Below are 14406 nucleotides of genomic sequence, written 5' to 3' on the forward strand. Positions count from 1 at the left end.
ACCCATATGTAACAATACCACACACCTTATTATTCAGTGCAGTGTAAATCAACAGACATACTTTCAATGCATTTCTTAAAAGCTTTAGTGCGTGCTGTGGACAGACATTAAAATTTAAAAATTTATATATTTCAGGAAACATGCTAACTGCAACTGAAAAAGCCCAGTCTGCAGAACCTAAATGTCCTTCCTGTTAGGAAAAGGAAACCCTGGCTAGTAGAGAAGCCAAGTCTACTTTGGTGCAGTGAGTCCAGCGAAGGGTGTCGTGGTTTAACCCCAGCCAGCAACTAAGCACCACGCAGCCACTCACTCACTCCCCCCCATCCAGTGGGATGGGGGAGAAAATCAGGAAAAGAAGTAAAACTCCTGGGCTGAGATAAGAACGGTTTAATAGAACAGAAAAGAAGAAACTAATACTGATAATGATAACACTAATAAAATGACAACAGTAGTAATAAAAGGATTGAAATGTACAAATGATGCGCAGGGCAATTGCTCACCACCCGCCGACCGACACCCAGCCAGTCTCCGAGGGGCGAATCCCTGCCCCCCACTTCCAGTTCCTAAACTAGATGGGACGTCACATGGTATGGAATACACTGTCGGCCAGTTTGGGTCAGATGCCCTGGCTGGGCATGAGAAGCTGAAAAATCCTTGACTATAGTCTAAACACTACTGAGCAACAACTGAAAACATCAGTGTTATCAACATTCCTCACATACTGAACTCAAAACATAGCACCGCACCAGCTACTAGGAAGACAGCCAACTCCATCCCAGCTGAAACCAGGACAAGGGTTACGTTTTCTTTGTAACACCTCTGTTCTCAGTACGCAGCTGGCAAGGCGTTAGAAACAGATCCCAACTCTCAGGGCAAAGAAAGAGAACAGCAGAAATCTGAACATAGTTATAGTTATGCATTTTCTAGCAATCTTACTTTCTTATCCTTATAAATGCTTAACTGGTGGTTTAAAAAAAAAAAAAAAAAAACACACAAAAAAACCCCCCATGAATTTACTTTTGCTGAGCCAAAGAGACACTGAGGCAATGATTTCTTTTACAGCCACTGTATTAATGTCTTTATCTCACTTTATCATACACTGTACTGGCTATTAATCAAAAATACATCAACCTCTTAATGCTCAGAAACATTTTTAATGCTTAGTATTGTTGACAGTAGTTAAGGTGTGACATTACTGCATTTGCTTTTCAATATATTCTTATATAATCACAAAATTTACTTCATTGCACCTGTATAAGGCAACTCAGTGCTTGCAGGCATTAACGCTGCACGCCCTTGCAAAACACCCATCATAACAGCACCTAAAACATCTGATCTTTGAGTTTTCTTCCACCTAGGACTCCTGTTCTATTCTCTTCTGAAATCACATTAACCTGGTTTTACATGTCGCTGAAACGCAGCGTAGACAGGCAAACAAAATTGTTCACCACAGTGCTCAGAGTACCTGCAAATGTCAGAGCTATTGAACATTTTTACCAGCCTAGAATTACAGCAGGGACCAGAACAATGTTCTAGCGTTTTGACTAAATCAAGGTACAAGGTAGGTATAAATCGCAAAGTATTTTTATAACACTGGACACACAAATGGGTTAGATTATCTAAAAGCTTTGCAGTCTTTTGCTATCACCTCTGCATTAGTAATATACATCAACCCAGCACGTTTTGCTGTAGAATACTCTAAAATCTTATGTGATCATTCGTTTTTCATAATGAACATTTATGAACAGCATTCTATAAAAATAAATGCTACTTCAATAAAATATTAACCATATTTCTTTCTTGTATTTATAATCTCAATTCTCCTCTTGCTGTGAAAAGAAAAATTAAATGCAATTTTTAAGTCTATGCATAAAAAGGTCAAATTCATTATTTGAAATTAATGAACCCTAGCAGAAAGCCAAGGGAGGTTTTACTTTAATACGGCAAGGCTTGCTGACCAGAGTACTCATAAAAGAATTTCTTCCCTTAGCAAAATCAGGTTGATGATACACTTCCATGTCTTCATGTAACAAAACCACAAAGAAAAACATTGTAAAAACAGACTACTTGAACACAGTTTAAAAATGCCAGTTGCCTTTCTGAGCCGAAAGACTGGAAAAAGAATTGCTTTAAGCCTTATAACCACAGACATAAGGTTAATATAATTTCAACATGCCTCTTAAGCCTGAAAAATTAAGGAAATCAAAACAAGTACTCCATTACATTATATGGCATGAAACCAAAGGCCACCAAGACCTGTCCTCTGTCTCTTTTCCACATAATCTTCAGTTCTTCAGAAGCATGGTTTAATTGCAAAAGTTTTTGTCAGTATTTTTAATTATACTGTACTTTCTGCAACGGAATATTACAAAGATCTACTCAAAAGCAAAAAAAAGTTCCCTTTATATTTTTCTTTTATGTATTTGCTAACTGCTATTAATTCAGTGTAATAAAGAATTGTTACATTTGTTGTTTTCATAAGCAAGAGTACATTTGTGTGTGTGCATATAGAATGCATCTCTGCATTCAAAACTAAACATAAACACAGGTTGGTTGTTCATAATAATGACAGCTATCAGGTGGCATTTTAGATTCTCAATTCAAACAGCAAGTATAAGCTCTTTTTATTTTGTGACATCCTCAAGGCTGTCAAGCAACATTTTTGTCCTCTTGTATCACAGGCTGATTTTGCAAGCACATGTGATAATAATCCTATTAATTTATTTGGACTACTCTAGCAAACAGATTTATTCATAGATGAACATTCCCGTGATACAGCCTTTACATCTTTATCCAGTATATAGTATTGGATAAAGCACTGTATAAGAATCATAGAATCATTTAGGTAGGAAAAGACCTTCAAGATCATTGGGTCCAACCATTAACCTAGCACTGCCAAGTCCACCACCAAACCATGTCCCTAAGTGCCACATCTACAACTCTTTTAAATCCCTGCAGGGATGGTGACTCAACCACTTCCCTGGGCAGCCTGTTCCAATGTCTGACAACCCTTTCGGTGAAGAAATATTTGCTAATATCCAATCTAAACCTCTGCTGTTGCAACTTGAGGCCATTTGCTCTCGTCCTATCACCACCTGACAGAAGAGACCAGCACCCACCTCACTACAACCCCCTTTCAGGTAGTTGTAGAGAGCGATAAGGTCTCCCCTCAGCCTCCTCTTCTCCAGGCTAAACAGCCCCAGCTCCCTCAGCCACTCCTCATGAGACTTGTGTTCCAGGCCCCTCACTAACTTGGTTGCCCTCCTCTGAACACGCTCCAGCACCTCAATGTCTTTCCTGTAGTGAGGGGCCCAAAACTGAACACAGTACTCAAGGTGCGGCCTCACCAGTGCCGAGTACAGGGGAACAATCACCTCCCTGCTCCTGCTGGCAAAACTATTTCAGATAGAGGCCAGGATGCCTTTGGCCTTCTTGGCCACCTGGGCACACTGCTGGCTCATATCCAGCCTGCTGTCAACCAGCACCCCCAGGTCTTTCTCTGCCAGGCAGCTTTCCAGCCACTCTTCCCCAAGCCTGTAGCATTGCACGGGATTGTTGTGATCCAAGTGCCGGAGCCGACGCTTAGCCTTGTTGGCTTGTATGGCACTTGTGTGTGCGAGAGCTGAAAACCAGAAGCACTACAGGTAAAAGAATCTTCTTAGCTTGTCCTGTTAGCAAATCTTGCAAAATTATTTAATCTTTGTTTAGCACAGAACTAGTCTATGTACAGAAAAGTCATCCAGCACACAAATGTCCATCAACATCTGTTAGGTTGGGTAACAATTTTTTTCAGGTCAGTACAGAAATGCACTGTCTGCAAAAAATAGTATTGAAATGGCTGAATTTAACAGACAAGACCTGTAATATATTAGCCCTAACTCAAAACTGTCACACTAATATGTACCTTAACAACAGATAAAATCAAAATTAAATTCCATTACTAGCAAAACCTTACCATCATATTTGTATTCATAAAATTATTTATGAGCAGTGCATTTCACAGTTAATTAGCTGACTTACGGAAATGTCAGAAGGTTATCAATGAAGCCCCTTCCCAGTAGATAAAACAGAGGAAAAACAGGGCTTTAATGTTCAATTTTAATGTCATTAGAAGCCTAATCTTCAAATACATATAATTTAGGTTCTTAAACTATGAAACCATTATTGTTTTCTTGTTTATTTTTCTTTAATTGTACACTGTCTGCATCCTTCACCTTACAATCAGTAACTGTTTGAGAAACAAACATACGAGACAAGCATACAACCATTTCTGTAAAGTTGCCACAAAACATTTCTCCCATAATAATGAAAAGCATCAAAACATAGGAAATATTGCTTTGATATGAATTCCCTGGTTGAGAATACAGTGGTCTCTATTTAAAAGTACAGCCACTACCTGTCACAAAAGCAAGAGCCCAAGATATTTCATGGTTAATTAAAAACGTACATAGCATTTTCTTTTAATCAAAATGAGCCACAAGGAAGGAGCTCAGACTTTTATTCAAAGTCACGCGTAACCCTTGTTGCCGTAAGTAGACTTCCACCTCACTGGTGCTTCTACTATAGCTCTGATAAAACTTTTACATTCATGAGTCAAAGGTTAAATAAAGGAGAGGAAATGTTTTCTGTCAAATAGTCAGGTAACCACTAACAGTCCTGAACTATCAGCAGGAATCTAACTTCCAGTAATCAAATAAAACTAAGGAAACTGCCTTTCCGTAGCTAAATGTCTAATGTCTAGGGGCTACTTTTCTGTCTGGAAAATTGACACAAAATGTGTAAAATTGAAACATTCTGCTTCTAAGGGATTTGCCTAAAGGAAGAGCGAGAAAGCTTCAAGCATGGTCTGAAGAACTACAAAGGCTTACCACATAAACCTGTCTTCCTTATTAGAGCATTTCATTTGGAAACATAGGTGACAATTTTACAGTCATAAAATTAATGAAATCTAAGACTGAGCATTTTAATGATGTATTTTGCGTTCCTCTGTGTGACCTTATGGATACATAAGGTCAACCTCAGAGTCCATCAACAGTTTCAAGATTTTTTAACAAAACAAATTTCAGTCAAATTATTTGCGCTTTGTACTAAAACCATTCCAGTAATTCAAAAACAATTTCATGTAAACCCAGAAAGTATTATTCCTACTGCAAACAGCAGTGATATTTAGAAACAATACCCAGAAGAATTAAGTCTCCTTCTATTGTTCAAAAGTGAACACTGATGTTTCTACTGTGTCACTTCAAATCTCAACTGGCAAAACTGTTTCTTGAATTAAAATATAAAAAGTAAAACTAGATGAAAAGATCCAGTATAGTATAGGAGCACAACAAGGTATATTACAATATTCCTATTGTGGTACCCCTTGTTTTTACGGGGCTGCATTAGCTCAACAGCTTGTGGAGAGGGAGGAGGCAACACAGCAGGATTCACACTGAGACCTTCACAAAGCAGCCATGCAGTTTAAAAAACAAAAAAACCAAAACTTGCAAACGAATCACACAAAACTTCTGGAGAAGAATCCAAGACACATTTTCTCATCTTACTCTGGCTTTGCACTTATTGGCACTTTGAATTTGGCAACTGCAGTCAAGCTCTGCAGGGTCATTTTAGACAATACTGTATCACAATTAAGTTCTTCAAATAAAAATGCCTGAGATAGCTACCTTGGGGGATTTTTATTTTGCTGTATAAACATACAGAGAACTTGAACAAAACATTCTGATTTGGGAGAAAATTTTGTTTACACAATTCATACACGTGTATATAAAATAAAAAAAACCCATAAAACATATCAAGCATTTTATACATACAAGCATATTTTCTGTTTCAAACTATCCAGTTTAAAGCAGGACCATGTGGCTGCAAATTCAGAGATGATTTCCTTTAATTACTGTTTCAGATGAAGAATGAATTATAGAGAGAAGTCCCATACACTGCAAAACTTTAACCTTAGAAGCAGCTAGCTTTAGGTTGTTGGTGTAAAACCTGAGGACAAGCAGCCTTTTGTTCAGTTTTCAGTTAAGAATCCTGTTCAGCAGTTCAAATCCTATCTCTTTAGCTGCCCTGGCATAGGTTACCACACGGCCTGGTACCATCTACAAAAGACATTCACAAGAGAAAAACTGTGTCCTGTCCCCTACCCATCAGTCTACCCAAATTTCTGTAGTGTTCTTTCTCATCACTTTGACTGGATTGTTTCTGCTCTTCTTTTCAGAGATTCTTACTTCGATTTTAGCTATTTATGACCATTTCATTTAGTTAATTTTTCTGTATTTGGGTATCTCTAGTTGTCTTTGTTAAAGCTCTAGTCAGCAATCTTAATGTATTCCTCTTGTTTGAGATGATATACATCTATGTGCATATATAGATCTCTAGTTAGACATGGTATTTATGTACGCCTACATTTGTGTGTTTATATAAAAGTCTATGACTATTGTGTACATATCTGTGACAGACAAGTAGTTTTAATTGTTCATACAGAGTCATTACGTGTATATATGCATAGTGAATATAAATTTATGCTATTTTGGTGGAAGAGAGCAAGTGTGAACATGCATACACACTCTATATAAAAAGACAGCACTCATTTGTTAAGATTTCTTTGATTTTGATTAATTTAACATCAACAAGCATGTACAAGGGAAAGCCAGATAAAATGCCAAAAGAAATCTGCTAGTGAGTCATATTCCACTTGGTCACTTCTAATGAATCTTGGATTCAGAGCAGAAACGAGACTGGATACTAAAATGCATCGATGGAAATACTGATGCATTCTTTCTTTCTGAGCTAAACACAACAAACACACAAATTGGAGAGAAACAGACTACCAAGCTAGAAGTACAATGCTGCGAAGCTAGTGCTGTTATACACTCAGCTATGCATTGTAAATTTGAAATTGTCACAGTAAAAGCAATGCTTTGATTACAGTTCGGTGAAAAATTATAGCTTGCCACTTTTCATTTTCCTCGTTACTTCTACTAAGTAACAAACTTGGTTGACTAATCTTGAGCTGATGTGCATCTGTGGGGAAATGTTAAAAGAAATACCCAAGCTTAAACCAGCTGAGAATCTGAGTCCTTTGCTTTGCAGCACTACATACAGTATTTAAATCTGCGTACTTGAGTGTGTGTAATGGATTAAACATTTGTTATTACAGCATTATAAGCCAGACTGACAATGTTAGGAGTACAAGTAAAAAATTCTGTTTCTAGCTTGATGAGGGAAGAAAAGGTTAACTCAGAGAAAAGAGCTAAAAGCATACACATACATTCTCACTCTGGGCCTTAACAAGATATATCAACAAAAGGTATCACAGAGAAAAGGACTAAGTATTACACACTCTAAAATCCTAAGAATTAAATCTTTCTGAAGTATTATTACAGAAGTATTGTCAGGATCACAGAAAGTCAATTCATTTCCAGAATAAAATCTTTTCCTTTTGCTGTTTTCATTATATGGTAGTAATTTTTTTTTTTTTTGCAATATTTATAGCAAATACTTATTTCTAAATTACTTGCCCCAAAACATCTAGTGTATTGGCTCTCAACATTAGTTTGGAATCTGTTTAAAAGCTCACAAAAGTCTTAATGTGCTATTTCCAATAATTTTAAGCACTACTCTACAACTTTCTGTATTGTCTGGTCTTTTTTTCCCCTCCGCATGTTCTTTTACTGATAATCTTTTACAAGTTGATGTTGGGTTTGCCTCCCTAACTCATGTGGTCTATCCTAATGACACCTTCCATGACTGCCTGATTTCCATGTTGTCCAAATACCCAATAATCTGCTTTTCTCCATAAGCTTCCTAGCTTACTCTCCAAAATCCTCCAAGTTGCCCCTCTGCTGCCAGTGGGTGTGGCTCTTTGGCAGCACATGGCTCCTCTTTCACCTTGTGTTTGGGGATTCTCACTTTGAAGGCAATTATATTTCAATCTTGTTCTTCTCATGCGCTGCTGAACTGATGTTCCCGTTTCCTCTATGGGCATTACATGCTGCTAGGCTCTTAAGTGAAGTTGCAAATTTGCCTTTTAATTAAAGCACTCTACCTTTTAATTAATTTAATCAAAAGGGGGTTAAAACAGCTAAACAATTGTTTTTTCATTACCAAAACAATTATCTTATAGGAGAAGAAAGAAAAAGTGGAGAAACAAAGTATTTCACTGGGGTCAATTTCTCCATCATCAATATCTCTTCTGCAACAAAGAAGCATGCTCTTTATTGAAAATTACCTGGCTCTAGCATTTCTGTATTAGATATAGTCTGGCCAAAGAACATGGAAGAGATGCCCAAAAATCATATTTCTAACGAGAGGAATACACAATAGTGCACTATATTGTTAAACTGATTGGATACCTGTCAATGATCTTGTTAGAAAGTAAAAATATCCATATAACACTCAAAGCCTCTATAGCTGCAGTGTATTGTTCTCTGCTTTTAAGCAGAGATTTCACGTGATTTAAATAGAATTATTTAGCCTCACACAAGAATACCATCACATGGGGCTTGGGACCACTTTTCATGTGAAATCAATGGTAACACTGTTGTAGAGAAATGATATCCTGGTAGACATGTAAAACACATTAGCAGAGAATTCGCAAGAGACAATTTTTTCTGTTTTTTTTTCTTATATTCACTCCTTGTCTCAATTTTTCTTATACTGACTTACCTTAGAATACAGAGGCAGACCTTGCCTCCTGATGTCAAACGGCAAAATCCAAACCTTTGCTTACTTTCAATGTCGGTGAGCACAAAGGTAAAATGCTGTCCTACTTGGTTTTGGGACACCCTGAAAAATTAGATACAGAACATAAAACCACTAAATCACATGAAACATGAGCATTTAAGTCATTGGTCTCAAGCATTTTCATGCTCAAGCCTTACTATCCTTCTCTCCCTTCCCACCATCCAGGCTGTCTCTTGCACCCCACTCCTTCCCTTTGGCACAGAAGAGCCCGGGTCCTTCCTTCAGCCATGCCTCCAGCTGCCGCTCCGGCCCTGTGCTCCAGCTCACGTGCTCCACAGCATCTGGCCCCTAGTCTGAATGGATGGGGCATTTCATAAGGTTCTTTCCTAAGTAAAGCCTAAGCAGAGCCAGTACAAGACTGCCATAGCTTGTTGGCTTTGAGCACACCTCAACAGTGGAAAATGGTAACCAAAATGAAGGTTTAAAATTCTAAAAAACAATTTATTAAATGTCATAATACAGGCCTGGATTAAGACAGCCATTAGAAAACTAGCTTGTTGGTTTTTTTTTTTTTCCCTTCAGAATAGCTTCATTAGTTAAACCCATAACCTTCCCATGCACCCACACACATCTTCCTCCCTTTTTTGCACTACACATTGCCCAATGAAGAACTTGTTGCTAAGTTCATTTGCCAGTGCAAACTTGTTTGGTTCTGGAAATGCAAAAGCCAGAAAATAATCACAACTAACAGCATGAGAGCTAAAATAATAAGTAACAGTATCTTCAAGACTGTATCAAAACATGTACCCTCTTGAGACAGAATAAGTTTACACAGAATTTCCCTGCCTGATGTTCCAACTCCTCTCATCCCCACACTCTGCTCAGCCAGCGTTCCCTCAGCAGTGTTCACAGTTTCTACCTCCCTTCCAGTGTCACCTCTGATGCCTTGTACTCATCTCCAGGTCCCCATCCCAACCTCCATGCCTGACCCCCCACCTTCTGCTTGACAGTATGAACCTTTTCCCAATTTCTTTTTAAGAAGAAATGGCATCTTCACTGCCATGATGTGTCTCTTATCTCCTTTATGCTCTCAAGCCAGGAGCTTTTCTCTCTTGTGCAATTTGTCAGCTTCAGAGAGAGAATCACTGAGATCATGGGATGGACCTGCTTTTCAGTGTGAGCAGACTTCAGTGATCTTCATAGAAATTGCAAAATGCATTCAACATTACCACTTTAGAACACCAAGAAACTGTAGCTGAAGTTTACTCACAGAAATACATATTGCACTTTTTCAAAATCTCCCAAAGAAAATCGGCATTAGGTGGAGTTGGTATTTTCAGCCAGGAGAGGTAAAGTGTTGGCATTGAATGAATCATAGAATGGTTTGGGTTGGAAGTAACCTTTAAAGATCTAATTAAAACCAAATGAAAACAAAGTTATGATGGGGAGTGCATGGAGATTTGAAAATGTAAAATGCAGCAGTTTTGCCTGTAATTCTATTGTCTGCCGTTCTTTTCCCATTCTTACATGATCTTCTACAGCAGAATACCTAAGCACCTGCTAGTAATGGCTGTAATTAGCATGTGTCATGTGTGGTTCAATCTTAGATGCCAAGCTGAAAATGAATTCCCAGAGAAGCTGAGAACCATCACAGATCTCAGTCTTCCAATCTAAGAGCACAACATATTTTTTTAATTTATCCTCTGCAATATGGGTTGGGGTTTTTTTGTTGTGGGGTTTTTTTTTTAAATCTCACCAAAATAGAACATAAAAATTTTGCCCTAGGAAAGAAAAAAGTAGCAGATGATCAACAGGCAAGAGAAGTTACATGGGACACATGCACATTATACTGCTTAACACGTGCATGACAAAAGCTTAAAGATTAGTTAAGTGATACCACTAACCAGACTGTACAGTCTCCCACTCATTTCAGTTTGGTCTAGTCCCTCGTGAACATACAGTGACTAGGCTGAAGCAAAAGCCTGCACTGAGCATATACGATGTTACAAGATACATTTAGTCCAATAAAATCACTGGAAACCCATGATAATTAATTGACTTCTTTTGGTTAGGTAATTAAATCATTAAAACAAGCATTTTCCTCATTTGTCTTCAATAGACTGGAACAACCTAGTGTGCCCTTTAAACAGTAAACGCTCAATGGCTTTCACTCAGTCCTTCATTTTTCAGGTTCTGCATAGCTAGCATGCTGCCTGTATATTACGCCTGATACAATAGAGAGCCATCAATAACAATGTGTTATTACTCCCCTGCCAATGATGCAATTTTCTGTTTCACATCTTTGCATTTTCCTCTCTTCCTGAGAGCAGATCACCACTGAAACCAGCAGTGTAGTTTCAGTATCCCTACACACACTGTGGCCGGGGGCTTACACAGTAATTCAGCAGTAGCTGATCAGTCGGTAGCACTGGTAATGCACCATGCAGCAACCTTGGCTGCCTCCTGCTCCCACTCTGTCTCTGCTCTGCTGCGTCCCACCGTTAGGCTTGAAGCTTTCTGCAGCCACGACTGGCTTTTTCTTACACTGCAACACACCTGCCATGGTTAGGCTGAGGTTTCTTAATCCAAAGAGATCACTGATAAATCACAAAAAGCAATTGTTCATAGATGCCCATCCATGCAGGCGTTGCTTTTAATGTACTGTGTACATCTATGTCAGGTAAATGACTACTCCATTACTGCTTGAAAACAATTTCTTAGCCCAAAAAACTCACATCAGTAAGGATCTCTTGCTTTCAGTTATTTGCCTCCTCCCTTCCCAAAACCTGAAGATGACAGGGGAAAATAACTGGTATTGCAATTAAAGCATACCTAAAAATGTCACTACACAAGACCACTTTAAAAATTAGATTTAAATTCTGATATTCTCTATTAAAAATAGCCTGGCCAAGTTATGACAGTGCAGCAGGAGTGTCCTAGTTTCAGGGAGGCAATTCCAACACCATCTCACCACCTCCAACTCAACATCTTCCCTTTGCTTCTTTAAGAGAAGACAACTCCATGTTTTGGCAGTCAGTGGCCAAAAGTGACCCGACTTGAAAACTGCTTCCAGGGCTAAAACTGAATCTCCACAAAGAACCTAAAAGTTTGCATTTGGTCCCATTTGCTTCAAAGGAACAGCTAACAGAAGGCAGTGACCATCCATCTGGACCACATTTTCTGATCAGAGTTTAAAATACTGAATTAATTCCGGGTTTCTAATTTGAGAACTCCACTTAAGATCTGGGGGCAGCAAGGATGCCTGGTTTTTTACTCCTCTTCAGCAGAATTAAAACTGACTATGTGTAAACCTTACAGAAACAAATAAATTATGATTGGGGATTTCTGTATATTAATAGATAACCACAGTGTAGAAACCAGACACATAAAACATTCAAATAGTGCTAGCACTACAGTTTTAACATATATATTGCATGTACCATAATCTGGACAAATTTTGGCTGTGTGACTTGGGACTCGTGCCTCCCTGTTTCACTGTGGCACATTCAGGTTCTCTGGAAGTCAAGTCTCACCTTCAGAGGCAGGTAGCAGCTCCTGGCGCTGCTGCTGAACCACAGCAATGATGCCTCTCAAGTTTTCCTTAACGTAAAAATCAACACAAGTAAAACACAATTATTACATACCAGAATTCCCTACATAAAACATCATCTCAACTTTCTATCGGAGTGCAGGATCAACTGGCCGAGCCTCAAAAACTTCCTGCAAAACGCTGGTCTAGTTGGCTATTTGAAGAGAGCATAATCTACTCACTTGCATGGGGAGAGCAGGCACAAATCGTTACCAACCATCGCTGACCTTCTCCTCACTCATTCCTCTGCCTTGCTTTTGACTTACTTCCGACTCTTGCCTTGCATGCTTACTTTTAATCTTAGTTTAACAATAATAAATCACTAATAGCGAAGAAAGTGTGTAAATAGTTATTATCCCTGAAGACTACAATGGGCTCTTTCAAGGTTGTTACAGTTCACTATAGGAATAAAAGTAGGTTTTAAAATTTTCTAAGCACATACCTACACAATGCAGAAAAGGCTCTTTGGTACCCATGGAGTAGGTAAAGAGTCATTTTAAAGATTTTTGTTTACACTATAGCCATTGTTCAGACCTCATTTTAAGGCAGCCTTGAGAGAGCTGATTAAGGCAGGAATTAAATCTCTTCTTAGAATGAAAAACAGCATGTCTAATCATTAAGTTTATCCCTTGCTCTCAGTAAGAATTGCTCTTCTTCCAAATTAATCTGTTTAGGACACAGAAGATGTTTGAAATTATTTTTTCTTCAAATTTTAGGAATTTTTAAAGGGTTCTGAATTTCAGAGAGATTTTTCAGAAAGTTTATTTTTTCAGTGAGTTTCAAAAAATGAAAGACTTTATGCATGGGAATACAGATTGGGATGACTTACTCTTAAAAGAAAACAAAGTTACCGGTATTGTTAATTATAAGGCGTCATGTACACTTGACCAATGTAACTAAAGTACACAGTTCTGATTAAAGCTTTGGCAGCTGCTACCGAAATCCGAAAATTTCAAATGTATTTTATCTCCCAATCTGATGCTGAAAAGCAAACCCCACCAGTCATTCACCTTAATTCTCCCCAGATCAGAGAATAGATTAGAAACCATTTCAAGCAGGAATTTGAAAACCAGACATTAAGGTAGTGGTACAAGCTGATGGAGAGACTGAGGAGGCAGTAATCCTAGGGTGGGCTGTCTCCTTCAACTAACTGCTATCCCCACATCTAAGCTTCAGGGACTACGTTCTCCACTGCCAAACCCACTCCATGATCCATGACTTCACAGCTCAGGCTCCCTGTGTGGAAGGCTCCTCTGCTCCAACTGAGCTATCTGACTTGAGCTCTGCTTCCCAGAAACCGCAACCCCTTAAACATCAGAAAGAAAAGGAAGAAAACTGCAGAAGACATGAAAATGTACCACCAAGTAAGAAAATTCCCACAAATAAAAAGCATAGTTAGCTTATAATTGGGGTTATGTTTTCGAAACAACAGAAGCATTAAAAGAAACCACAACTAGTTAGTGAAGAGTCTCACTGGGTTTATTTGAGCCGCAACAGACGCCTGCTCTGTCCAGGGGCCCTGGCCATCGTACCTGGCCAAGGGTCTATCGGAGCACACAGTGACTCCCTCGGTGTGCCCAGAGTTCCTTGCAGTCAGGTCCACTTCTGCACACACATGGAAGCCTAGTAACCCACTTTCGAAACCAACAGTTACACTCTTGCACGGTGCACATTGCACGCTGCAACCTGTCCTTACAAAGACTTCCCTCTTACGCTTATGTTTGATATTATGCACACACATACCATAATACAATCAGATAATGGATGAAAATAAGTCAGTTGCATAAAACTGTGGCTGCATTTTTGAGTTCAAACCTATCTTGCAAACTGACTGGAATGACTGAAGTGTACAGGAAATGCTATAGTTTATTTATCTTCACCTGTACAGCTTGAAATACATTCTCAATTACTTGCTTGTCATTCTCAACTATTTACTTTGAAGGCAAAAATTTTTGTGTAAGTTATCTTATAATTGCCTTTCACAAGATCTCTACAGCCATTGTTTTGCACTTGTCTTGATCATAGCTGTGTTTCTGCACACAGACTTTTATCAGAATTACCAACAGAAAGAGCGTTAGCCAGGAACAGGAGAGTGAAAGTGATGTCATTCCTACCATCATTACTTATTGACC

The 14406-nt window shown here is 38.6% G+C and overlaps 1 protein-coding gene across 1 annotated transcript in view; it reads right to left on the reverse strand.

The window, feature by feature from the left end:
* The window catches only part of DENND1B (DENN/MADD domain containing 1B), a 163870-nt gene that overhangs the window by 82917 nt on the left and 66547 nt on the right, over window positions 1-14406 (reverse strand). Inside the window, exon 6 of the mRNA XM_010563440.1 lies at window positions 8668-8787. Coding sequence (XP_010561742.1) covers window positions 8668-8787 — 120 coding nt within the window. The remainder of the gene's footprint in view (window positions 1-8667; window positions 8788-14406) is intronic.

This window comes from Haliaeetus leucocephalus, unplaced genomic scaffold (genome assembly GCF_000737465.1).
Source record: "Haliaeetus leucocephalus isolate CR32 unplaced genomic scaffold, Haliaeetus_leucocephalus-4.0 Scaffold166, whole genome shotgun sequence".
Lineage (NCBI taxonomy): Eukaryota > Metazoa > Chordata > Aves > Accipitriformes > Accipitridae > Haliaeetus > Haliaeetus leucocephalus.